Source organism: Narcine bancroftii, chromosome 2, assembly GCF_036971445.1.
Source record: "Narcine bancroftii isolate sNarBan1 chromosome 2, sNarBan1.hap1, whole genome shotgun sequence".
Taxonomy (NCBI): Eukaryota; Metazoa; Chordata; class Chondrichthyes; order Torpediniformes; family Narcinidae; genus Narcine; species Narcine bancroftii.
Genome location: NC_091470.1, coordinates 341,217,389 through 341,243,630, shown reverse-complemented (window position 1 = coordinate 341,243,630; position 26,242 = coordinate 341,217,389). Strand labels below are relative to the sequence as shown.

The window sequence follows — 26,242 nt, the reverse complement described above, 5'->3', positions numbered from 1 at the left end:
GTTTTATGCTACATGAGTTTGAAAATACACACCTCCAAATTCAAGGGCAGTTTAACTTTCACTGTTATCAGATGCTTGAGGGACCTCTTGTTGGTAAAAGAAGATGCCTTGATCTGTTTCACTGTACTTTTCTTCTTAGCACTTTTGTTTTTATTTTACTTGCTGTAATGGTGAATAATCCCCATTGATTATTAGGTCAGCCCAACATTAGGGGCCAAAGGGCCTGTGCTGTGCTCTACATTTCTTTGCTCTATGTTCTATGTTCTAAGAAACTAAAATTAAGAAAAAGTTCTGTTTATTTTTGCCAATCATCAGTTATCTTCACTTTTAAATTTAGAATTTATAAACCCCCTAAGCTGATGTTTTAAATTATCTTAATGTTTTGTTTTTACCCCTCTCTTCTCACAGCTTCTGCCTTCTCTTCTTACGTTAATTGGGCTAAGGTTCAAAAGCACCAATACCCCTTCATCATATTTTGTAGCTAATTACCATGTGTGAGATCAGCCAGCAACAAAAGGCTATGACCTCTCGGTGGCCTCGCTGTATAAACAGATCCTGGGTAGTACTCTGTCTGTATATTATGTTTTATCATTCACATGCTTTTTCTGAGCAAATCCTGTTTAGAAAATATGCAAGAAATAATATAATACATTTCCGATTATCCGAAATGCACAGGACTGGATGTGTTTCGGTTGACTATTTTTCAGCTATCTGAAAAATGGCTTTAAATAGCCCAGCAGAATACTTGTAGAGGCCCTCATTGATCTTGGACACCTCCCCACCGCCATCGCCCGATCCCTGACATCTTCTCACTGTCATCGTTGAACCTGCCCAGGAGCCCAAGGTCCCTGCTCCGATCCCAGACACCTCACACTGCCATCGCCGAACCTGCCTGGGAGCCTGAGGTCACTGGTCCTGCTGCCATCGTCGATCCCTGACACCGCCCCACCATTGTTGCCAAAGGTGTCTGGGAGCCCGAGGTCCCCACTGCTGCTACCACCACCAACCCCCCCATCTGACGCTGTTGTGACAACCACGCCCCCACCCCGGCCCAACGCCATCAAAAAATCAGTTCCCCACCCCCCTGCGGTTACCCTAAGGCTCTCTGATTAGATTTGTTCTGATGCCGAATCTGGGGACAGCAGAGAACCAAGTACAGTGGAGGGAAAAGATGAAATGGAAAGAGAGAGAGGAGGGAATTACCTGAAATTTGCACAATATCCCCATGCGCTGCCTGACCCAGTGACTTCCTCCAGTCGCTCATTGTTGTTACCAAACTGGCGGCGAACAGAGCATCAGAATCCCACGTGATCACGTCGAGTGAAATATTTTTTTAACTTGTGATGCCATGTGTCTCCTGAAAAAGTTTAGATAACTGAGAATTTCAGTTAAATGATTTTGGATAATTGGAAACATAATGTATTTTAATTTTCAATCTATCACATTGATGGACCAGGAAGGATTAGTTTCATTTTTTTTCCAAATGGGAATAGAAAACCATTCCAAATGTGTATCCTTGTGTAAAATAGTAAATGGCTTCTGAATATATGGCTCTGGTAAAATAGCAGCTCATCATGTAAATGATCTTTACATCTCTAAATGTAAAGATGGCAGTGCTGCCATCACTGCGGACCTGTGGGTTGCAGGGGAGCAGAGAAGCAGTGCTCCAATGGGGTCCAGCCACCCAGTTGACTGTCATTGGCTCCGCAAAGGGCTTGGAAAGGCCATTTGAGGGAACTGACGGTAGTTTTATTTGAGATCCCGTGACCTCAGGGTCTTCACTCAAGATGGTGGCACCTATTAATCAGCAGTAGCCATGAGGGGCTATAGAATCTGGTGAAACAGAGGACTGGAGCAGGGCACCACAGGTCAGGAAGATCACCCCCAGTCTGAGAAGGAGAAGCAGAAGAGATGACTCATGGGACTGACCAGTGAGTGGGGTCTGTGGCTGAGGGCCGAGTGCAAGCAGCGGCCTGCTGGTGACTCAAGGCGAGGAATCCACGGAAGCTGCTGTAGACTGCTGTCGGGAGACTCGCATCAGGCTGCAGACTGCTGGAGACTGGCTCGAACTTGCCAGAGGAGTGTCAGGTATCAGAACTGGGATGTGAAAGGATGCCAAGGGCACTGAAGGGTCCCTGACTGTGTCGGAGGTTCAGATCCGAAGCTCGGGTCGCCAATGGTTTGGACTGGACTCTGTGTGGCTGTGAAGACTCCGGAAGTTCTGGAGGCGAATCTATGGACAACAGGTGATTCTGGGGGGGAGGGGGGGGGGGGACGGGGACACACCTCTCTTTTGCTCCTCTTTCTCTGACTGTAAGAAATGTAAGAGGCACTTAGACAATTTCTGCCAGTGGTGAACTTGCAGCAGGAAAATAAAATTTAATGTATAGAGCACTGTTTTATTACTATGAAAATAAATTAAATATTTAATCTTCACCTTGAACACTATTTTTATGGTGGGTTGCTGAGGATGTCTCGGTTTAACATTACTCATCTTTACTTGGTAAATAGTTCATTATTTTTGTTCCTTCCTCTATTATACACCTGCATTATGCAGTATTTGCAGTTCTGGTCACTCTAAATAAAGGTCAATGACAATAACCTTAAGTGGGGAGCAGAATGAGACAGAGAATGTTACCAAAAATTAGTAATGACGAATGACTGGCTCAGCTTGGGTGGTTTTATTTGCAGGTAGGGGAACATTTTATTGAAATATGCAAAATTTAGAGGCTTGGATGAGATGAGTGGGAAACACATACTTTTCTTATTAGAAATTAAGTTAATGAATACACTTAGAAGAATTGGGAAGGAGTTGGGTCCTAATTTTCTCAGAAATTAAAAGGAATATAGACCTCCTTACTTATAAGACTATGGGCCAAGATCTGGAAAAGAAGAATAAAACTCAAATGTTTTCCCATCAGCTAGAATGACAGACTAAATGCTCTCTTTCTGAATCATGCTTGAAACTCTATTGGCGTCGATTACGTTAATTTGCCACAAATAACCTAATGCAATGAGAAGGGTTCTTAAGTGAACAGACCAACAGGCAATCTCTAACATTCCATGCATCCGTGTCAAGAACTTAATTTTCAGAGAATACGATATCAATTAAAAGGAAGATCCATTAGCAGTAGACAAAGGCAGAATGAGAGCACTGTTATGTGAGCCCAATGGTTGCAAGGGGAAAATAAAACTATCCTGTAGGAGCCAGCTTGCGCACTCATAAACCTACTCCCTGACGGGATGAGGGAGAAGCGAACGTTTCCTGGGTGTGATGGGTCTTTCAATGTGTCGGCAGCTTTTCTGAGGCAACAGGCAACGTAGATGGGATCTATGGAGGGGAGGGAAGTTTCTGTTTTGTTCTAAGCTGAATTCATTACCTTCCGTTGCTTCTTCCAACCTTGAGCAGAGCAGCTCCCATGCTACACTGCGAAGTATCCAAGTATGCATTCTTTCTGGCGGCCTTTAAGTTGTGTGATTCCTCTGCTATTTCTAGCTTCCCATAATTTTGAAAATATTATATGCTTTTTCACATTCAAAGTGAAACCCATCTGTCATAGTTTGACCCACTTTTCAATCAGTGTGGTTTTGCAACTATTTTTCCATATCTTATGCATTGTTAATGCATTTCTTGACTACAAAGAGTGCTTGGTCTGTCAAATCTACCTCATTTCCCACACCTCTTTCCCTGAAAGCTATTTTCTTCCACCTGTTGCATGTCGCCAATGACAGGCTGTTGTTCATTAACTACATCACCATATTACCAACAAAGCTCGTAACCAAACCAAGGCACCTGGGACTCAGTTCATCCCCTGCAATTGGATGCTCGACTTATTCATTCACAGACCCCAATCAGTGCGGATCAGAAACATCACACAAACCATCAACACAGGGGCACCCTGCTTGGCCCTACCCACCCCCCCCCGCACCGGCCTCACTTTCTTCCCTGTATGCTCATGACTAGGTGACCATGTTCAACTCCAATGTAATTTTTAAATTCACTGATGACACCACCATTATTGGCTGAATAATTGGAAATGAGGAGTCAGGATACAGGATGGAGACTGAGAGTCTATTTGGGTGGTGCCAGAACAACAATCTTGCTCTCAATGTCGCCATGACCAAGGAGCTTACTGTTGATTTTAGGAAGGGAAAACTAAGGGACTATGCACCTGTCTGCACTGATGGGACCGAGATGGAGATGGTCAGATCCTTCAAGTTCCTAGGAGTCCACATATGGGAGGACCTCTCCTGGAGTCAGCACATCAAGGCACCCATGAAGAAGGCAGACCAATATCTACAAATTACTTTAATCATGGACTGACACTATTCTAACACCATTTATTCCTTGCATCGTATTAACTGTGAATTTTTATCATCTCATTTATAATTTAATGTAGACTATTGTAGTTTTTACTGAAGTACCATTTGACTGCATTAAATAAGAATTTTCATGCCTATATTGTAATATGTCAATAAACGCTTCATCATTCGCATTTTATCAATCACTCTCTCTGTGAAATAAGATGGTAAACTGGAGCACTTAGTCGCAGGGAGAATGTGCAAACTTCCTGCAAGCAGCACCAAAAATTATGATTGATCCTGACCTGTGAGGCAGCAGGACTACCCGCTACTCTATTGTGCTTCCCATGCCACCCAACTTAATATTGTCAGGAAGGGATAAGACGTTTAGGTGGTCAGAGACCAACAGTGGTTACAAGTGGGAACTTCACTGCTTCAGTTACTCCGCTGGAAGCAGGTTGCACCTCTCTTGGTCGTACTGTAGACGACTCTGCGCATTGATATCAACCTCACAAATAATGAAGAAAATAACAAGTGTGAATTTTAAATAACCTTACTGATCTATAGTGGTGTTTGGAATAAATTATGCACAAGCCACTTTTCCATGACATAACTTCCAAAAGGCTTCAGTTGACTAACCTATACTTTCAGTTGCTGATTATATGATTGAGTTATGATGTTATTCTGAAACCTGTTATTGGTGTTTTATACCAGTGGTGCAGTTACACCCACATAATTGACCAGCGGCACTGTCGGTAGCAAACAAGTGTGCATCATTAAGAGATTTATTTTGCAGATTCAAATCAGCTTCTTCAGCGATTGCTGGTACAGATGAGATCTATAGAATTTCAACTGATCTTTAAGGCTGGAACTGTCGGCATTAAAAATGTTTTGATGGTTCTTGATTTTCCATTGTTCTCATTTGTACATGTTTTGTTATGTCCTGAAACATTTTGACCCTTTTGTGTCTGAACGTTAAGGTTATGAACAAAGTGATCTTTTTAGATTAGATTAAAAAGGACGATTGTTAATAAAACAAAAACAAACTTGAAGGAAAAGGAGAGAACAGGTGAGAGGATGTGAAGACTGAGTCTCAATCGCTCTGCATCCATCTCAGGAGACTATAATCTTTTATAAACCCACTAACTCCCTTGGTTATGTTGGTCCAACCTCTTCCCACCCTGTCACCCCTTTCTCTCAATTCCTCCATCTCTACCTCATCTGCTCCCAGATTGAGGCTTTCCATTCCAGGACATCTGAGACGTCCTCCAAAAAATACGGCTTCTCGTCGACTGCCATTAATTCACCTCACCTCATCCATTTCCCACACATCTGCCCTGGCCCATTCCGCCCACCATCCCCAGAGATAAGAAGGACAGGACTCCCCTCATCCTCACATACCAACCAACCAGCCTTTGTATCCAAAATATTATTTACTTTCACCTCCTCCCTCACCACTATTTGAGGCCCCTAACGATCCTTTCAAGTGAAGCAACATTTAATTCGTGCATCTGCAGGGGTCATCTACTGCATCCAGTGTTCCCAATGCGGCCTTCTCTACATCAGAGAGACTGGACACAGACTGGGAAATCATTTCATTGAGTACCATATGATGCAACAACAAGGACCTCCCAGTGGCCAGCCATTTTAATTCCACATCATTGCCTCACTGACATGTATGTCCAAGGCCTGCAAATTAGAGGAACAGAACCTTATATTCCATCTCAGCAGTTTCCAAACAAATAGCATCCATATCATATATACCTTATAACAATTACAGCACAGAAACAGGCCAGTTCAGCCCTTCTAGTCCATGCCAAACATTTGATCCTACCTAGTCCCATTGACTCACACCCAGCTCATAACCCTCCACACCTCTCTTGTCCATTTACCTATCCAACTTTTCCTTAAATATTAAAATTAAACCCACATCTACAACTTTGGCCAGAAGCTCATTCCAACATCCCAATACCATCTGAGTGAAGAAATTCCCCCCTCATGTTTCCTCTAAACGTTTCCCCCTTCAATCTCAATCCATGTCCTCGTGTTTGAATCTCCCCCACTCTCAATGGAAAAAGCCTGTATTCATTGACTCTATCTGTCCCCCCTCATAATTTTAAATGCCTCTATCAAATCACCCCTCAACCTCTACGCTCGATGGAATAAAGACCCAGCCTGCTCAACCTTTCCCTGTAACTCAAACGCTGAAACCCAGGCAACATTCTTGTAAATCTCCACTGCATTCTCTCTATTCTGTTTATATCCTTCCTGTAATTTGGTGACCAAAATTGCACACAGTATACCCAATTTGGCCTCACCGATGCCTTATACAACTTCAACATGACATCCCAACTCCTGTATTCAATATTCTGATGTATGAAGGTCAACATGCTTTCTTCACCAGCCTATTTATATGTGACACCACTTTCTGAGATTTATGTTCCAGAATTCTTAAATCCCTTTGTTTTATTGCACTCCTCAATTACCTATTATTTAATGTGAATTACTTTGCTGATGAGTCCTACCAAAATGTTGCACCTCACATTTATCAGTATTAAACTCCATCTGCCATCTTTCAGCCCACTCTTCTAACTGGCCTATATCCCACTGCAAGCTTTGATAAACTTCTTCACTGTCCACAACACCACCAATTTCATATCAATTGCATACTTACTAATTCGATTTACCACCCTATCATCCAGATCATGAATATATATGACAAACAACAATGGACCCAGTACCGATCCCTGTGGCACACCACTAGTCACTGGCCTCCAATTTGACAAACAATTTTCCACCACTACACTCTGGCATCTCCCATTCAACCATTGTTAAATTCATTTCACTACTTCAACATTAATACCTAATAATTGAACCTTCCTAACTAACCTCTTATGCAGAACCTTGTCAAAGACCTTACGAAAGTCCATATAGGTAACATCTATAGCCTTTCCCTCATCCACCTTCTTAGTAACCTCCTTGAAAAACTCTATGATTTATTAAATATGATCTACCATGTACAAAACTGTGTTGTATATACCATCTCTAGCAACACTCTCTATTAATTTTTCCACTTCCAATGTCAGAACCAGAGGCCTATAATTACCAGGTTTACTTTTGTAGCTTTTGTTAAACAGCAGAACAACATGAAGCACCCCCCCCCCCACCCCCACAATCCTCCGGCACTTCCCCCGTAGCTAATAATATTTTAAATATTTCTGTCAGAGCCCCCACTATTTGAACACTAACCTCCTTCAGGTTCCTAGGGAATATCTTGTCAAGACCCAGAGATTTATTCACTTTTATTCTCTTTAAAATTCCCAGTACTACCTCCTCATTAATCTGTATATTATCTATGACCTCACTACCAGATTTAGCCATTTCACCTGGCTCAATATTCTTTTCTTTAGTGAATACTGAAGAAAACAAAATCATTTAAATTTTCCCCCATCTCTTCTGAATTTTTACATAGCCTACCCTCTGATCCTCAAGGGGCCTAATTTTTTCCCTCACTATTCTTTTTCTTTTAATGTACCCGTAGAAACCCTTTGGATTTATTTTTACCTTGCCTGCCAAAGCAGCCTCATGACATCTCCAACTTATTGCTTTATTGTCTTTACACACATTTCCAATAATCCCTATCCTTTCACTGTACTTAGTGCTGACTAATGACATCTGATACATATTTCATATATCTACACTCATCTAATCAAAATGAAGAAAGCTTTGAGCTTTGAGTCATAGAGAGTTATAGAGTCATACAGCATGGAAGCAGGCCCTTTGGCTCAACTTGCCTACATTGTGAAAATGTCCCACGAACATTAATCCCACCTGCCTATGGTTGGCCCTTGACCCTCTGAACCCATTTTATCTATGTATTGTGTAATTAATTTCAAAATGATCTCAATTGGAGGATATCCTGTCAACTCCACTGAAATAAAGAGGACTGGAATAGAGTTCTGATATATTTTTCAACAATCAACTTTTCTCAGTCAACTCCCCAAACCTATGTTCTTACTGGTCCTTCTTTTGACCTTCCATTTTATGTTAATGGAACATAAAGTCCAGGATGTCGGCTTATTAATTTGAATGTTCTGGCCTTTGGAAGATTCTGTACATTTATCAGTAATATTTTGGAATTAAATATATATTATGCAGCCCCAACCTCATATAATGCATGTAATCCTTGATGTTTAGTGAGGTGGTCTGGTTGTACACCTGACACACTTCCAACATGGGCAGCACAGTTAGTTAGCATGTGGTTAGTGAAATTCTATTACAGTACCAGTGACTCAGTTTCGAATCTCTTGCTGTCTGTAAAGAGGTTGTGCTCCCCATGTCTGTGTGGGTTTCCTCCTACCCTCTAAAATGCATGGAGTTGTATGCTAATTTGGTTCAATTGGATGGCATGGTTTTAAATGGGGGAAATTGGCTTCTGTAGTGCAAATAAAAATAAATAAAAGTGAAAAAAAATTAAAAACTTCTCCCAACTTGACTATGACACAGTTTGCACTTAAAATCTAGAATTTACTGGCAACACTTACCTATGTATAATGGCTATTTGTCTAATGCAGTGGAGAGTAATCAAATCCCAAGTCCTAGAGGCAGAGAAAATGGTAACAAGCCCAGCAAAAGCTATGAGAAATAAAAAAGTGCTTTGGTTCTCCTAGATTTTGATTGTCTAATAGTATCAGAGAGGGAATTTTCTGATTTCATTTGGCTAATTGCCTTGGACTTTTACAAGGGAATTTGACATGATGTGAAACCACAAGCTCAAGATAACCATGTCAGACAGAGCTTAAATGCTCAGCAAGCACTCGCCTAATGTGCACTGATCTTGCAAATGAGGGCGAGGCCACGTCAAGTGCACCGAATCCAACAGATGAGGTTGGAGGAGATGCATGTGAATTGAGAGCCATTCTGGAGAGGAGAAATGACCTGCAGTAAATACAGCAATCAGTAGAGAAGAAAAGGGAGTAGAGTGAATGGCTGATCTATAACTGGGAGGAATAGATTGAGCAGAACTGAGTAATGGGAACTCTTGCGTTCAACCAGGAGATGCAGCCTTTAATGGTTCCTTAAGAAATACTGCTCATTCTGGACACAGTTGATTCCTTGATGACTCTTTATAATCGCTCAAAGAAACTTCATCTTCATCTGGCCTATATTGCACTACTTTTCCAATCAGAGACAGTGACCACTGCCAGAGGGATAATGACATCTGAAGCCTGAGTACTCGAAGAGAGCAGGAATACGTAGATCTGGAACAAGAGCAATGCTCTTGGGGAACGATCCCTTGCCTCCCAACTATACCCATGTGACCAAACAACTTACCAACCTTCTATATCTTTGGAATGTGGGAGGAAATGGGATCACCTGGACAAAACCTACATGGATACAGGGAGAACATTCAAACTCACTCCAGAGAGTGTCGGATTTGAACCCAGGCCAATGGCACTGTAATAGCACTCTGCTAACTGCGCTGCTCTTATAAATGTACTAAATGTATTAAACTTACAAAATATATCATTTTACAACTCTGGAGGGTCCATCTCCAGCTTGACAGCCCTATCTGATGTCCATATACAGGTTTAAGCTGCCTGTAAAACAGGGCCAGTGGTGATTTTTACCATTGAGATCCATGAAGTCCAGCACTCATGCTCAGCAGCCTAGACCATGAGTGTTGTGGGATCCAGGGGAGCAGCGGAGTGGCGCAGGGCACCAGGGCAGGAGGACTCCTTCACCCCACCCCCCCCACCCCCATCGAAGAGAAGCCTGGGAGAGGATCCCACACAGTAGGAAACAACAGCCACAGGCCAGCCAAGTGCTGAAGCCTTCATAACAGTCTGTGGGTTGCTGGCAATCAGCTTCCAGGAACCAGGTAATATATCAAGGAATTGTGCGGGTACTGATGGTTAACAGGGCTCCTAAAGGACCTTGGACTCTAACAGCTTCTTAATTGCTATGTAGGTTCAGAACCAGGGGCCGAGGAAGCTGATTTGGATGCCTTGAGCTTGGGTTCACCACTGGACTGGTTAGAATTATGTGCAGCACAGAGGTTGTGGAAGTGCAGGAGGTGGGTGGCATTGGAGGAGTTGTTAGTATTCACAGACATGATGACTCCAAAGGGAACCTCTTCCTTGTTTTCCTTGATAGTGCCGCAAACAAATTTTGTCGAGACGACTTGAATTGTGAAATTATGACTCTTTTTCAGAAAAACTCAATCGTGAATTTGTTCACTTGTTAATAATATAAATTAGATCAATTCTGATGCTTCATGAAGGAACCACACAGGAACCACAAATTTGTAATAAATGTTTTATTTCACTATTTATTGTTCTTTCCTGTATTATATTAGTTTTGTTTCAGCATAAATCAGAATAAGTGTTTGAATTCTTTGGTTAGGGGAGGACTACATGTTCATTAATAAGCTTTGTTTGATGGTGGTGGTTGTCTTTGTGTGACTGGTGATGAGAGCATTGGCTCATGTTGATCTTCACTTATCTTACTCTCAATGTCATTACCTGAAATACAAAATATGGATTAAATTTATGTTAGACCTACAGGATTAGAGTACGAGTCTGTGCTGCCCATTTTACACCCCATTAACCTACACCCTGGTACATTTTTGAACGTTGGGAGTAAATCGGAGACCCTGGAGAATATACAAACTCCTTAGAAACAACGTGGGATTTGAACCCAGGTCCAGTCCCAATTGCTGGCACTGTAAAGGCGCTATGCCAACCGCTAAGCTGACCATGCCATCCTAAAGGCACAGTCTAGGTGGCAGTATATAGTTAATGGTCTAAGTATGAAGAGTAATTAGATTGGACAAGATTGGCCATTTTCACTGGTCATAGCGATAATAACTCAAAGTTGAAAATTTAAAATTTGTAAGCGGCATGGCATATGACTTCCAGTGGTTTAATAATTCAATGTAATTTTGGTGATGTATTGTGCAATTAAATCCAAATATATAATGTGAGCAGGAAGGCATATGCCATGCTACTTAGAAATTTTAAATTTTCAACTTTGAAAATGGCTAATTTTAAACATACCCCTTTTTGGAGGGGCACATTCTGTACATACAAACATACTTGCAAATATAGTCAGTGCTTACAGGAAGAGCCAATGCTCCAAATCACACTTTGCACAAATTGGGTCCAGGTAAAGAATTAGAATAGGCTATTTAGTTTATTCCTTTCATCAGCCATCTTCAAATTTCCATGACATAAATTCTGCCTCACAATTTTCAGCATCTTTTTTTTAGCAATTGGTTGGGAAGTAGCCCCTATAAAAAGCTACATCTATTACAATCTTAAAGTTGGGACTCAAAACTTGATTTGACTATCTAGAAGCATAATGTGTGAAATTTTGGCCTAAATATTTAAATTACTTTTAAAGTTAGTGAAAGCACAAGACTTGGCCAACTTTAGTTAATGAGAAAGATTAATCTGGTTCACTGTTTGCCCTACCAGTGGACTAACAGCACAACAGGAACAGAATGAACTTTTATCAATAAATCTGTAGCAGAACCAGAATGCCAAATGTGATGGAAATCTTTGTGAACTTGTGGCTCAAGGTCACCTGTTGCTTGTCAAGTTTGCTTGCTCTTACCAGGCCATATCTCATATTATTCAGAGGCTGATTGCAGAATATTATTTTTTTAAAAAAAGAAAATTGTTCAATTGGAAGTTGAATGAATCAGTGTTCATTTCTTCCAATATCCTCTAAAGGAGATTGTTTCATACTTCCTCCTTGACATGAATTTCCTAATGTAGGAACACCATCTCTACATGTACCGGTACTAAAGCTGACAAAGGACCACATGACCTAAACAAAGAAATCTACTGGGGTCAAATGCAATGCACAAACATACTGGAGAAATTTAGCTGGTCATGCAGCATCATGGGAAGTAAAAGATAACCTTCCCAAAGCTTGAATAGTTGTTGTGTGACCTGCTGAGTTTCTCCAGCACATTTATGCATTGTGCCTCATGACCTACTTGAACAGCTTCCTTTGGAAATCTCTGATCCTGTGACTAATAAAGATGTACGAATCAGACAGCAACAAAAAAAATCTAATTTTGAAAGAATTGATTGGATTTAGGAGTGATACCAATTAACTCTGAATAGGCTGTTGGTATTCATGTTCAGCAATCACGTGAAAGTTGCAGCGTTTTCGCTCATTGAAACATCTCGCGGCTTGAATCCGAGACAACAAAGAACAGTAAAGGCTAGTGTGAGGAAAGGTGAGCAAGCAACCTGATCCATTCGTTTTTTTGCCAAAACTGTGAAGCCCCTGAAAATTTGAGAATGAACATTCTTTGCTTTATCCATCTAACTCAGAGTGAACAAAAGGAAACTGTTTGCTCCCTAAGCATTCCAGATCTTTTGTAATCTGACATTTGTTAAAACCCTTAAAAAAAGAACATGTTTAAAATCATTTGGTACATATTTTCATCAGGAGGTGTCGGAAACTGAAAAGAGTTGTCTTTTTGAAGGAATGAAATTATGCTCAGGAATTATGCTCAACTCTGATCCATTTCAGCTACTAAATATTCACATGGATCAAATGATTACCTTATTTTTTGTCTCTTTCCTGCTGGATATCTTCAGCTTGCTCATTCTTTGTTGCAGTTATTGACTCATAATATGCAGAGCTACTTTCCATGAACATTCATAAAGATAAACAAGTTCTAAAATTAAAATGTAGCAGGGGGTGTGGCGTGATGATGTAGGGAGAAGATGTGGAAAAACACCTCCCCTGGCAAAACTATTAAAAATCTCTTTTTTAAAGTTTTTGTAACTTTTTAGAAAATATTGTATATATTGTTGAAAGCAACTGCGAGGAAAACAAAAGTACAAGCAGTTTAAAAAAAGACTTCTAAACGGTTATCAAGTACGGAAGAGCTTGGGCCTACCTTTGAAGTGGACCCTACGGAGTAGATTCCTGCTCACACAAGACCGCAATGGCAGTCCCTGGGTAAGACTCACTTGACTCCGGTGCCAACTTCACGCAGCGTTGCAGAAGATGGTGCCGGAGCCTGAAGACATCCTCCTCCAGATTATGAGGAGCAACTGCGTGAAGTTTCTCATTATATTGAGTTCAGCCTGAGCTGCTGGACTGACGGGAGGGGGGGATCCGAACCAGCAGTCGGGCTGAAATGCCATCTACATCAATGGAGGAGGAAGAAGACGACATTGGAGGGGGATAGGAAGTAGAAGAAATCTATCCAGGTACGGAGGAGGAAGAGACTGTTATATATAAGGGTAGGTCCATATCCAAACAGATTTCAGCAAAGTTTAAATCTGACCTTATTATTCAGACCCACTAAGTCAAGTTGATATATCTAAACAGATAGAAAATTTGTCAACTCAGATGGGTCAAGGTTTTTCAGCTATGAAGGAACAACTTACTGATATGATGGGAGAGATATCATCTATTATGATGGGTGTGGCAAAGTGTGTCAAAATGGTGGATAAGGTACAAGATAAATTTAAGAAGTTTGAGGAAGATTTTCATGTCTGTAAGGATGATGTGGAACAATGTAAAGAAAAGATGGGTCAGATGGAGGATTCATTCACTGGTTGAGAAATTCAGAGAAATTATTTATTGAGGAAAATTGATGTGTTGGAGAATCAAAGTCGAAGGAATAATGTTAAAATTATTGGTCTTCCAGAAGATTTTGAAGGCCTGGATCCAGTTGAATTCTTTCAGAAGTGGAGTCCTGAAGCTTTGGGGAAAGAATATTTTCCAGGTTCTATCCTGATTAGATATTTACGCAATCAAGATAGAGAATTGATCTTAAGAGTTGCGGTTCAAAATACGAGAAGTAATCAAGGTCCCTTGGTAGTTAAGAATAATAGTTTTCTTTTATGCTGATTTGAGTTAAGATCTTATTAAACACCGTAAATAATTTAATTCTGTCAAAGCTTTTTTGTGGAAGGATACAAATTTGCTTTTTGATATCCTACTGTACTTAGTTTTTTATGGAGACTTTCAATCTCAGTTCTTTAGTGATGGTGCTGAATTCGCTAATTCTCTACCAGATAATAAAGAGATGAAAAGTCAAGAAAGTTTTTCTCAATAGCCTGCAACAGTTCAGAATGGGAAGAATGGAGGCAAGAGAAGAAATCTCAGCAGTTGATTGATATTGAGATCGACGATGATCAGGTTAATAGAGATCTGGAAGAAGCATATCATACTTGAAATGACTTGTTGATTATTATATTTTGTTCTGTTCAGTGGGTGGTTTCACTACTGATCCTTCTGAAGTTGTTGGCCTCTTTGTGGCATTGGTCACTCATAATCGAGGGGGTAATCCAGTAGTACGATATTATTGTTTTTTTTAGTTTTTTTTAATGTTTTTTTTTTCTTTTTCTTTTGATTATTTAGTCTTTTTTGTGCAGTTGCCATGGAGAGGAGTTTCATCATGTGTGGTAAGGTAGATTTTGAAATGAATTGCAATGATGGCTAATTTAAATCTACTTTTAATAATAATGGGCTTAATAATCCAATTAAGAGGAAAATAATATCAGCGTATATTAAAAAAATTGAAGGTTGATGTTGTTTTTTTGCAAGAAACACATTTGACTGAGAAGAAACATCAGAAAATGAAAAGAGATTGGGTTGGACAAGTTATAGCTTCTACATTTAATTTGAAATCGAGAGGAGTAGCTATTTTGATCAATAAAAAATAATCTTATAAATTGGAATCAGTTATTGAGTCAGTTGATAGACTTTTGATCGTTAATTGTAAAATTTTTTTCTGAGTCTTGGACTTTAATGAATATTTATGTTCCTCATATAGAGGATGAAAAATTTATGTTGGATTCTTTTCTCAATTTAAATCAAGCATACAAAAACATTATGGTAGGAAGTGATTTTAATTGTTATTTTAATCCATTATTAGATAAATCTCCAAAAACAGTGATTAGGACTAAAATGGCTAAATAATTGATGAGAGACATTTAGTAGATATATGGAGGAGGTTAAATCCTAATGTGAAAGATTTTTCGTTTTATTCATTTCCATATGATTCTTATTCTAGAATAGATTTATTTTTGGTATCAGAACAATTGCAAGGCCATGTATTGAAAGCTGAATTTAAGAGTAGGATTTTGTTTGATCTTTCTTTGTTATTGATAACTTGTCCTTGTTCAGAGAGAATTGATAATACATATTGATGGAGATTTAATTCTTTGTTGTTGAAAAATGTAGAATTTTGTAATTTTATAAGAGATCAAATACAGTTTTTGAAAATAAATGTGAATTCAGTTAATAGTAAATTTGTTTTATGGGATGCTTTAAAAGCATATCTGAGGAGACAAATTATTAGTTTTACTGCTAAAATTAAGAAACAACATGTAGCTGATGTAACTAAATTAGAGAAGGAGATAGAGATTTTAGAAAAAGAGAGCAAAATTCAATGAAAGTTAAGAAAATATGTTTAACTAATATGAAGTTATGATATAATTCATTACATAAATTTGAGAAGTTATTACAGAGAACTAGACAAAGATATTATGAATTAGAGGAAAGAGCTCATAAAGTATTAGTTTGGCAGTTAAAAATGGAACAAGTTTCTGTAACAATAAATGCTACTAGGGATGAATCAATGATTACATATAAACCTCAGGAAATTAATGAAGTGTTTAGAAAATTTTATGAAAAATTGTATACTTCTGATGTAGTGGAGGATGAGGTTAAAATTGATAATTTTTTTTATATGATCTGGATTTACCTGTTTTGAGTAGTTAGAATGTTAAAGATTTGGATGTTTCTTTTATTGCTAAAGAAGTAATAGATGCACTTTGATCCATGCCAAATAGGAAGTCTCCAGGGGATGATGGTTTTACTTCTGAAATTTATAAAAACTTCCAGTATTTATTAATTCCATTATTGATGAAAGTATTGAAACAGACCACAGAGGTTCATTCTTTAATGGATTCTTTTTCTAAGGCAATTATTACAGTTATTCTTAAGAAAGATAGGGACCCATTGAAAGCTGGGTCGTATAGACCAATTTCATTATTAAATGTTGATTATAAAATAGCAGTGAAGATTCTAGCTAATGGGTTGGCTAAATATTTACCAGATTTAATTCATTTATACCAAGCAGGTTTTATTAAAATTTTGTTATTCGGCAGATAATATTGTGAAGTTGATTTCTTTAATTAACACTTCTCTGGAGGGATCCAACCTACCAATGGTTATTTTGTTGGATGCAGAAAAGGCCTTTGATTGTTTTTTATTTAAAGTTTAAGAGAAATTTAAATTTGATCATTTTTAATTGGGGTTGGATTAAGGCTTTGTATAGAAGTCCTACTGCTAAGAATTGTGACAAATGGACAGTTATCTTTACCTTTTATATTCACCAGATTGACTAGACAAGACTGTCCTTTGTCACCAGCTCTATTTGCATTAATTATTGAACCTTTGGATCTGGTGATTAGACAAGATAGTAATATTAAAGGTATTAAGGTGAAATCTGATGAATTTAAAATTAATTTGTTTGCAGATGATGTTTTGTTGTATTTAACAGAAACTCAGAATTATTTGAGGTGTTTACATGATATATGTATACATGATAACAGTATAGTGAGATATCAGGTTATAAAATTAATTGGGAAAAGAGTGAGATTATGTCATTAGCTGAAATGGATTATTTTTCTTATAGGCACATTGTGAAATTCAAATGGTCGAATCAGATTAAGTATGTAGGTGTTAACGTAGATTGTAATTATAGTCATTTATATGAATTAAATTATTTGCCGTTATTGTCTAAAATTAAACATGATTTGAATCTATGGAAAGATTTACCAATTTTACATTAATAGGAAGAGTTAATTGTATTAAAATGAACATTTTTCCTCAAATTTAATTATTTCAATCTATTACTTGTAAGATTCCTCAAATTTTTAAAAAAGTATTTAAATGCCTTGGTGAGTAAATTTTTATGGGAGGATAAAATGGTAAGGGTATCATTACAGAAATTAACTTGGAAATATGAAATAGGAGGTCTGAAATTCCATAATTTTCAAAATTATTATGATGCAGCACAATTGAAATTTATTTATAGGATGTTTGAAATAGATAAACTTGATATGGGCTAATATTGAATTATCTCAAATTGGTGAGGATGATTCAGTTTATTTATAGATGGAATTCTAAGTGATTGAGTAGTTATAATGTTTTGAAACATTTAATGGATTTATGGTATAAAAATGAAGTTATAGGTACTCAAGGTAAGATTTCAGGTAAAACTCCATTTATTAAAATAAGCTTTTCCCCTTCACACTTAATAATCAACTTTTGAAGATATGGGATCAAAAAGGGTATTAAATTGGTGCAAGATTGTAATGAAGCATGATATTTTCTTTTTAAAGAATAAAAGAGAAATATGATACATCTTCAAATACTCTTTTTTTCTTATTCTCAAATTAAAGCTTTATTGTGGGATAATTTTGGGCATACTTTACTTTTACCTAGATGGTCCAAATTTGAAATTTTACCTACTGAAGGTGATAAGAAAAGGATTTATATCTGAGATATATGCTTTATTACAGAAAAAAATGCTTAAGTTGGATTTACATAAATCTAGATGGAAATGGGTGAAAGATTTAGGTAGACTTATCAGGATGATTGGATGAATTTATGGGGTTGTAGGGGGTTAGTTTCAAAATATAATATGTATTTTTAAAAATTGTTTCTAAGTTTTAATCATTAATTGTATGTTTCAATATATTCATCATGATTTAATAAATAAAATTTCAAAAAAAAAAATGTGGGTCCTCAATGTATACTTTGCTTCAGTATTCACCAGAAAAAAATGTTGGCAATTGTAAAGATAGCATAAAGCGGACTGAAACACTTGAGCATGTTAGCATTAAGAAAGAGGGTGTGTGAGAGCTTTTGAAAAAATATGGTTAGTTAACATATTCATCTGGTCATGTCTCATGACCAGATGAGATTTATCCAAGACTGCTGTGGGAAGCTGAGGTGCTGGTGATGTTCTTTGTGCCATCACTTGGACTAGAGGGTTGCAAATTTTGTTCCCTTGTTCAAGAAAAGGAGTAGAGGCAACCAAGGAAATTAGAGACAGGTGAGGCTCACCTCAGTGGTGGACAAGGTATTGGAGAAAATATTGAGAAGCAAGATTTACAAGCATTTAAAGAGGCATAATATGATTAGGGATAGTCAGTATCGCTTGGTTAGGGGAAGGTCACGACTCATGAGTCTGATTAAATTCTTGGAGGATGCAAATTGATGGAAGCAGAGAGAAAGTAAAGCGTATATGGATTTCAGTAAGACATTTGATAAGGTTCCCGATGGAAGAAGGGGAGAAAGCAGAGGGTGGTTGTAGATAACTCATGCCATTGACTGGTGACCAGTGGTGTTTTGCATGGGTCTGTTCACACAGAGAGACTTTTAAGGCACATGGAAATGAGAAAAATTGAGGGTTACGCAGTGGAGAAATTCCAGGCAGTGTTTAGAGTAGGTTATTAGATCGACATAACACTGTGGGCTGAACCACCTGTACTGGGTGGTGGATTTATATGTTTCATGGAGTAGACTGTACAGCCAATATTGACTTCCTGATTTAGCCTAATTCTGCACTTATCCTGCATCTGTTCACACATTACACACTAATGGGAGGAAATAGATCTCAAGACAGATGCTTCTTCTTCAGGAGTGATCAACAAAACTACAGCTTTTATACAGACCCCTCCATAATGCCTGGACAAAGATAATTTTTTTCCTTTATTTGCCCCTGTGCTCCACAGATTTAAATTTGCAGACAGTAGTCATTGATATATCCACACCTGCCCCCTGAAGAGTGTTTCTGATCTGTCAGACATGTGTTTGGGGATTTTTCTACATTATGATGAGAATTCATCATAATGTCATCAACAGTGGACATTTCCTTGTAATACTAGTTCTTGCGATACTAAGCTCACCAGTATGCTCTTTCTTCTTAATGATGTTCTAAATGGTTCGTTTTGGTAATCCTAAGATTTGGATAATGTCTCTTAGTGTTTTATTTTTGTTTTTCAGCCTCAAAATGGCTTCTTTGACTTTCATTGGTTCAACTCTGGTCCTCATGTTGACAAATGACAACAACAGACTCAAATGGTGATCAAAAGCTTAGAAGAAAACCTAGCTTTTTTTATACCTGCAAAATGAAGCAATTAAACATGCTGGAGTACTCACAAACATTTGTGAAACCAAATGTCCAAAAAGTTATGGGGACTTAAATAAGGGGACTATGTATAATTTTTGTATAGTCAATCCAAAAGGTATACAGCTAAGTGGACAGCATGGTTGATGTAGTGGTTTAGCACAACCTATTTACAGTGCCAGCAATTGGGACTAGACCTAGGTTTGGATCTGCACAGTCTGTAAGGCGTTTGTACTGTTACGGAGTCCAGAGGACCCCCAAAACCAGCAGCAATAGATATGCACCACAACACAGGGTTACTTAAACAAAAGTAGTTTTTAATTATATTTGAACAAGAAAACAGAATTAAACTTTAACTTATTACTTAACCTACTTAATCCCCCCTCTAATACTAAGTGCAGGTATGTGTAATGTATATTTAAGATTAGAAAAGTTCTTTAGATCACAGTCCAATCTCACTGGTTGCAGGCAATTCTTGTACTGTGCACAGAAGTTAGCATTAATAAAGTTCACCAGTCTTTTGTGCTTAACAGGCCAGTGGTTACCACTCAGGAGAGTTCTTGCTGGTTTTCAGAGAGAGATTCCTTTTCCAGGACATTCGCAACTGATTCCTTCTCAATCAATCTTGCTGACAAAATGTGCCCCCTTCAGGGTTCTCCAGATGATCCTCTTTCTTTCAGGTCACCTTTCAGACCGCCAGTCTTCTCCTTTGACCAGGCAGCCTTTCAAAGTTTGCCAGCTTGTCCCTCTGGAACTGATTTCTGTCTCCTCTCACTCTGTTTCACACCCTCCCTCTCTGAGAGCAAAACCGTTCTGCTTCTGGCTACAAAGATCACATGCTCTCCCAGGCCAGCTGGATTCTGCACCTTGGTTGCTCTTTCTGCAAAAAGCACTCTGCAAAAGTCCTGCAAAAATTCTGTGTTTTGAAATGTGTGTGTGCAAGCTGCTCTAGCAATTCCTCCCAAACCTCCTCGAGATACTCTGTCACAGTATGTTATCCTCGTATCTGCCTAGGTTTTCCAGGGGCCCTGGTTTCCTCCCACTCTTCAAAACGTACTAGAGTGTAGGTTAATACAGTGTAAGTTGGATGTCATGGACTTGTAGGGTCAAATTGGCCTGTTACAATGCTGTCTGTTGATATTTTAAAAAATCTTGAATTAAATCTGGAATGAACACTTAAATTTGATTACAAATTTAAAACTGTGGAGCACAGGGAAAAATAGTGTCTTTGTCCCAAACATTATGGAGGGCACAGAAGCTATATCTGAACTGAAACAAAAGATCAACCCTTATCATTGGAAAGAATTAACTTTCTTAACCATGTGATCGATTTCTCTGGGATCAGATCCATGCACATGCAGCTTCATGTGAACTACTACCAGTATGGAAGCCAGCGAGTGGTGACCAAATGTGATTCAATGCGAATGGGAAAAGTGCAAAATGGAAGAATGCTACTTCACTCTTGGTGAGCTCCTGACCTCATCTAGCCCATGTCAGGAGAAAAGCAATCTGTCAAGTGAACAGTGAAGACCATTCAACAAGGGTGATGTTTGGAGAGTTCTTTACACACACTCTCATTGAATCACATTGGTATGGAATTGGGAGCATGCACAGAATGACTGGGAGATTGGAAGGATTCTGTAAAAATAATGGAATTAAAATGACAAGGCTTTGATTTCAGATCTGGAATTTCTGATCTCTCATTTGTATTCACCTGAGGATGCCTGGAGCATTGGAACATAGTCCGACCAGAATGAGCACTCTGGTGCCTTCAATCCACTTTTATTTTTCAGGGGAATTGCAAATTCTTTGTAGTTATTGCCCTCCGTGTTGTCAAAAAAGCTGAGCCAGATTGGCAGAGTCTCATCGACTGAGTTTCTGGAGAAGGCGAAGGGGTAGTTAGGGTTGCTGAAAGATAAAAGCAAAATTAGAAAATAAATCATTTAAAGGATAGAACACAAGGTTAAGAGGCTGAACTTCAGATCCTTGTCCACAAAATGGATCATAACATTTCCTCTTGGAAATGTTGATTAAATAACATGCATGCCGAATGGATAATACTAAAGTAATATGGGTTTTAAGGAAAAATGGATTGCTTGAACTGACTGATTGTGCTTTAAGATCATCATTATATATGGCTCAGTCTCTTCGTGGATCATATGTGAAGTCAAAAGGAAGAGCCTTTCTGAACTACTGTATGCCACATCAAATTGGGGCTTCACTGCTTCACTACTGGTAATTAGAGACAGCCAAATTTGCAATGGCAGTTTCCATTACAATGTATTGTTTCTTAAGGGTTAGAAAAGTGACTGGAATTGCATGCAGGTTAAATTTTAAAGAAAATGTAACAGCAGCAATAAATAACAATTGGTTTTATCTGATGCCTTTAATTGGGAAAAATATTCCAAAGAAATTACAAAATTAGTCTCTGAACCATGTAAGGAGATTTTAGGGCAGAAGACCAAAACTTAGTCACTAAGATGGGTTTTAGTGGTTGACTTAATAAAATGGAGTTATATACAATAAAACCCCTGGTATCAGCACCTATGGGGATTGGTAGATGCTGGTTAAGTGAATTTTCCGGTTGATTGAGATTGCTTGTTGCGTGATTGGCGAACTAACGGCGAGGCGAGCCAATTTAAAATTTCCGTACTTTTTAATCTATTTATTTTCTGCAATTTTTTTTGCCAGTTGCTTGAGGCACGTCAGTTGCGTGAATTCGGATAACAGGTGATTTACTGTATTGAAAAAATGTAGGAGATACATAAAGACAAGCCTTTCAATTCATAGCACAGTTAAATTAAAGGATGTTCCCGAGACCAGGATACTCTAAATTTCAGTTACACAGTTTAAGGAAATAAAAATAATCTTTATTCAGTAAAATTATCATAATAGCCTCTTAAGACAATTCAGACCAGAGAGCTTTTGGCTAAGATCAAGTGTAGAAAAAGCATGAAAAGGATAGTTTTGAAGAGGAATTCAAAATTTGCCTGATTTGCCGCAAATGTAAAAGAGAAAGAACATAATAGGAATGCCTCACTTGTTGGATGGTAATATTGTAAAGGATCATTTCGAAGTCATTTAAATGAACGCTAATAACTTTTTGTGGAAACTATCATGACTTCATACTGTCTCTTCCTTGGCCTTTCCCTCTAATTTTTTCAAGACCTTTGCATCTTTTTCTCTATTTGTGGTCCCCTTTACTCCTCTTATAGCATTTATCCCAGGAGCAGTGTTGAGATATGAGAAATCACGACTTACCCTGATTTAACAAAGTTAGCAATGTACTGGATGATGCTGAGTGACAATCTTTGCTCCTGCACTGTGAACACTTGCTCTGATTCGGGGTGGAGTGGCAACCCGAAAATGAACTGCACTTCTGAGGAAAGACTTGCACTGAAACAGGAAGAGAATATACTTCCATGAGTAGTGATTCAAAGTAGTCTCTGCATTGAATACTATTTGGGGGGTGACATCAACTTACATTGGTACTTTGAGTCTGCAAGAAGGAACAAGAAACACCTCATTATTGTGCAAGATGAATTTCTGAGCAGTGAACAATCAGGATGGCATTGACAATCTTGAATTATTCATTGGATGTACACAGAAACCCAACATAAAGGGAGAAGGAGCTGACTAATTCACAAACTCTACTGTAGTATTGGCAGCACTGGGGGGACACATGATACACATTAAGGATTCGGGCAAGGCAAATAGCAACATAACATGCCAGACCCACAATTGTCAAAAAAAAAGCAATCAATTGCATCAGATTTATCATTTATCCATCACACTCACAGAACCTTCTTAAACTTTTGAATATAGAATCATAGCATTTCGAAGCATGGAAACAAGGTCATTGAACCACACCCGGAGCAAGCCCACACAGTCACAAGAAGAACAGGAAAACTTCAGGCAGCCATTATTGGAGGTTAATTTGAGACACTTAGACAGGCACATGAATCAAAGAAAAATAGAGAGTTACTTTTGAGGTTGGCATAACATTGAGGGCTGAAAGGCCTGTCCTGTGTTATTAAGATTGAGCTCAGATTGCTGGAGCTGTGAGCCTGCCCAATTTTTAACAGGGACTGACTCAAGATTTAAATACACAACTGAATACCTTGGCACATTCACATCCCCTAAAGACTACAGTTCTCAACTCATGGCCTCAACAATGTCTTCCTTTCTCTGGGGCATGTGATTATGACGGTATTTTGGTTAAATGATGTCCAAGACCTTCCAAGGCAGTCCATTCTGACCAAAGTTTCATTTACCATTTTGAATCAAAATAGGACTTTTTTTTTTGTCTTAGACTATCTCTTGGGGTCAAGGAAGACTTGGTAGCATTCCAGATCAATAGTTCCTGAAGCCCACAAGAGATTTATGGACCATCGCAGGTGGATCATAATGTTTTTGATGGGATATGTAATGGTACATACCTTTTAGTGATCATACTGAGCTTCTGCTTGCTTCTGGACTTGAGGTTTTTAAAATCACCCTGAATACCATCTCCAGAATGATTCCTGGGATGGTGAGACTGTCATCTGAGGAGAAATTCTGTTGGCTTGATCGATATTCATTAGAACCTAGCAAAATGAAACTTGCCATAAAACATTCTAACAGAGCTATAGATATTTCCCTGGGTTGTAATGGCTAGAATCAAGCATCATAGTCTCAGTATTTGGGGTAATACATTTAGAACAGAAATGAGGAGAAGTTTTCTTCATTCAGAGGGTGATGAACCACAGAAAGCAATGAAGAATGAATCACTGAATGTATTTAAGAAGAGACAGACAGTTACTTATACACAGAGGGAATCAATGGGAATGGGAAGGAAGAAGGAGTGTGGCATTGATGGAGAATTATCCATGGTCTTATTGAAAGATGGAGCAGCCCCAAATGGTCTACTCCTGCTCCCATTTTCTATATTTTTATGCCTCTTCTCAGTTTTGAGCAATGGTGGGGTGGGGGGTGGGGGGAGGCGGGGTCCCACAATATCCGTTGGAATGTTTAAGAGGGCTTTGGGAACATTCTTACAATATTTCCCCTCTCCTTCTGGGTAATCTATGCTTCACTCTAATGCAGAACCAGCAAGCTATGGTCATCCAGCACATACATCCCAATGCTGGATGTGGATAAGGAAGACTTCTACTCTGAACTTGGGAAAAACTCTTGCTCACATTGCTGAGGGAACAAACTGATCTTCCTGGGCAATGTCAATGCAATCCCAGAATCCCAGGTTTCCTTCTTCCTCTTGACTAATGGTTGCTTTACCCTACCATCTTTCTCTTGTCTGAGTGGGACAAAGCTATCTAAAACCCTGCCATTCATATTTTTTGCTATGTATTTCACCAAGAACACATGTTCCCAATTTACTCTCCCAAGTTCCAGTCTAAACCATCATAATTAGTCCTTCCCCAATTAACACACTCCCATTTTATTGATCAAAGTTAACATGATATTGATAGAGTTAAAATTCCCAAAACTAACTTCCAGAAAGACAAGTATCATTCAGACAGTTTGCCTATTTCTGGCTCACTGTGGTGGCTCCTTTAATGGAGCCAACAGAATGCCCAAAATTTCAAGTGTATGACTCTAATTGTACAATACAATTGAAAATATTTTTTTCTCTCTCAGAGGAAATGCAATTTTCTTAATCTTTTCATTATTTTGGGAATTTAGCCAACACTTCTGGATCTCTGCTTCTTTTGGAGTAACTGGCCAGCGAGTGACCATCCTTTGGCAATCTTGGGACAACTGAGCCCTCTTTGTTAGACTTACAGGTCCTTGACCTATTTTTCCTGATACCTGACAAAGGGCTCGGGCCCAAAACCATGATTGCCTTTTATTTCCTATGGATGCTGCGTGACCTGCTGAGTTTCTTCGACACTTGTTGCACCAGACCACAGTATCTGCAGATTTTCTTGTTTAAATCTAACATGTGTCTATTATTTTTCAATTTTTTAAAATTTAGGCATTCAGTCCAGCATGGTAACAGGACCTTTTGGCCCAAGAGCCCATACTGCAAATTACACCGGATTGATCTATACCCCCAGTACATTTTTGAAGGGTGGGAGGAAACTGGGGCACCTGGAGGAAACCCAGACAGACATGGGGAGAATATAAAAGATCCTTACAGACGGCGCCTTATTCGAACGTCGGTCGCTGGCAGCGTAACAACATTGCAGTGACCGCTATGCTAACTGTGCCGCCATTTTCTTTGAAACAGGCATTATTAATGTACATCTTTCATACAGCCATAATACCCAACATTACTTCCCAATGGCCCTTCAAGATCTTGCTCCGAACAGTTCCTCTCTCACCTGGTCAGCCCGTGATCACCACTCCACTCATGAACATCTCAGTTTCTAAAGACCCAACCCTCTGGGTTTTCATCCCTGACACTATAACTCCTTGCAGGCCTTGATGGCCAAAAGCAGCACACACTGGTCCCAACCCTTGACAATTATTATCCTGATTTTGTGTACCTTTTCACAATCTCTCACTATCCCCTTGCCCTCAAAGCATAGGCACATTTCCTCTCCTTCCTCATGTGAAAGATATAAATATAGGTTTGAAATATAACAAATCTGCCATGGTTGGATCTGTGCAGCAGAATCAAGTAAAGTACTTATGTGACCAATGCATGGTTGAATCATTTATTTTGTTAGGGGAGTTAACTTTACGATTTGAACATATAGTACTTTAGCACAAGTTCATCATTCTTTAGAGGCCTCATTTCCAACCACATCCCTC

The 26,242-nt window shown here is 38.7% G+C and overlaps 1 protein-coding gene across 1 annotated transcript in view; it reads right to left on the bottom strand.

Annotated features, from left to right (window-relative positions):
• Nucleotides 1-10,606: 10,606 nt before the first annotated feature.
• tg (thyroglobulin) overlaps nucleotides 10,607-26,242 on the bottom strand; it is a 344,749-nt gene continuing 329,113 nt past the window's right edge. Inside the window, exons 47-49 of the mRNA XM_069915700.1 lie at nucleotides 22,748-22,882; nucleotides 21,201-21,394; nucleotides 10,607-10,826 (exon numbers count right to left, since the gene is read on the bottom strand). Of these exons, the coding sequence (XP_069771801.1) occupies nucleotides 10,726-10,826; nucleotides 21,201-21,394; nucleotides 22,748-22,882 (430 nt within the window). The 3' untranslated portion in view covers nucleotides 10,607-10,725. The remainder of the gene's footprint in view (nucleotides 10,827-21,200; nucleotides 21,395-22,747; nucleotides 22,883-26,242) is intronic.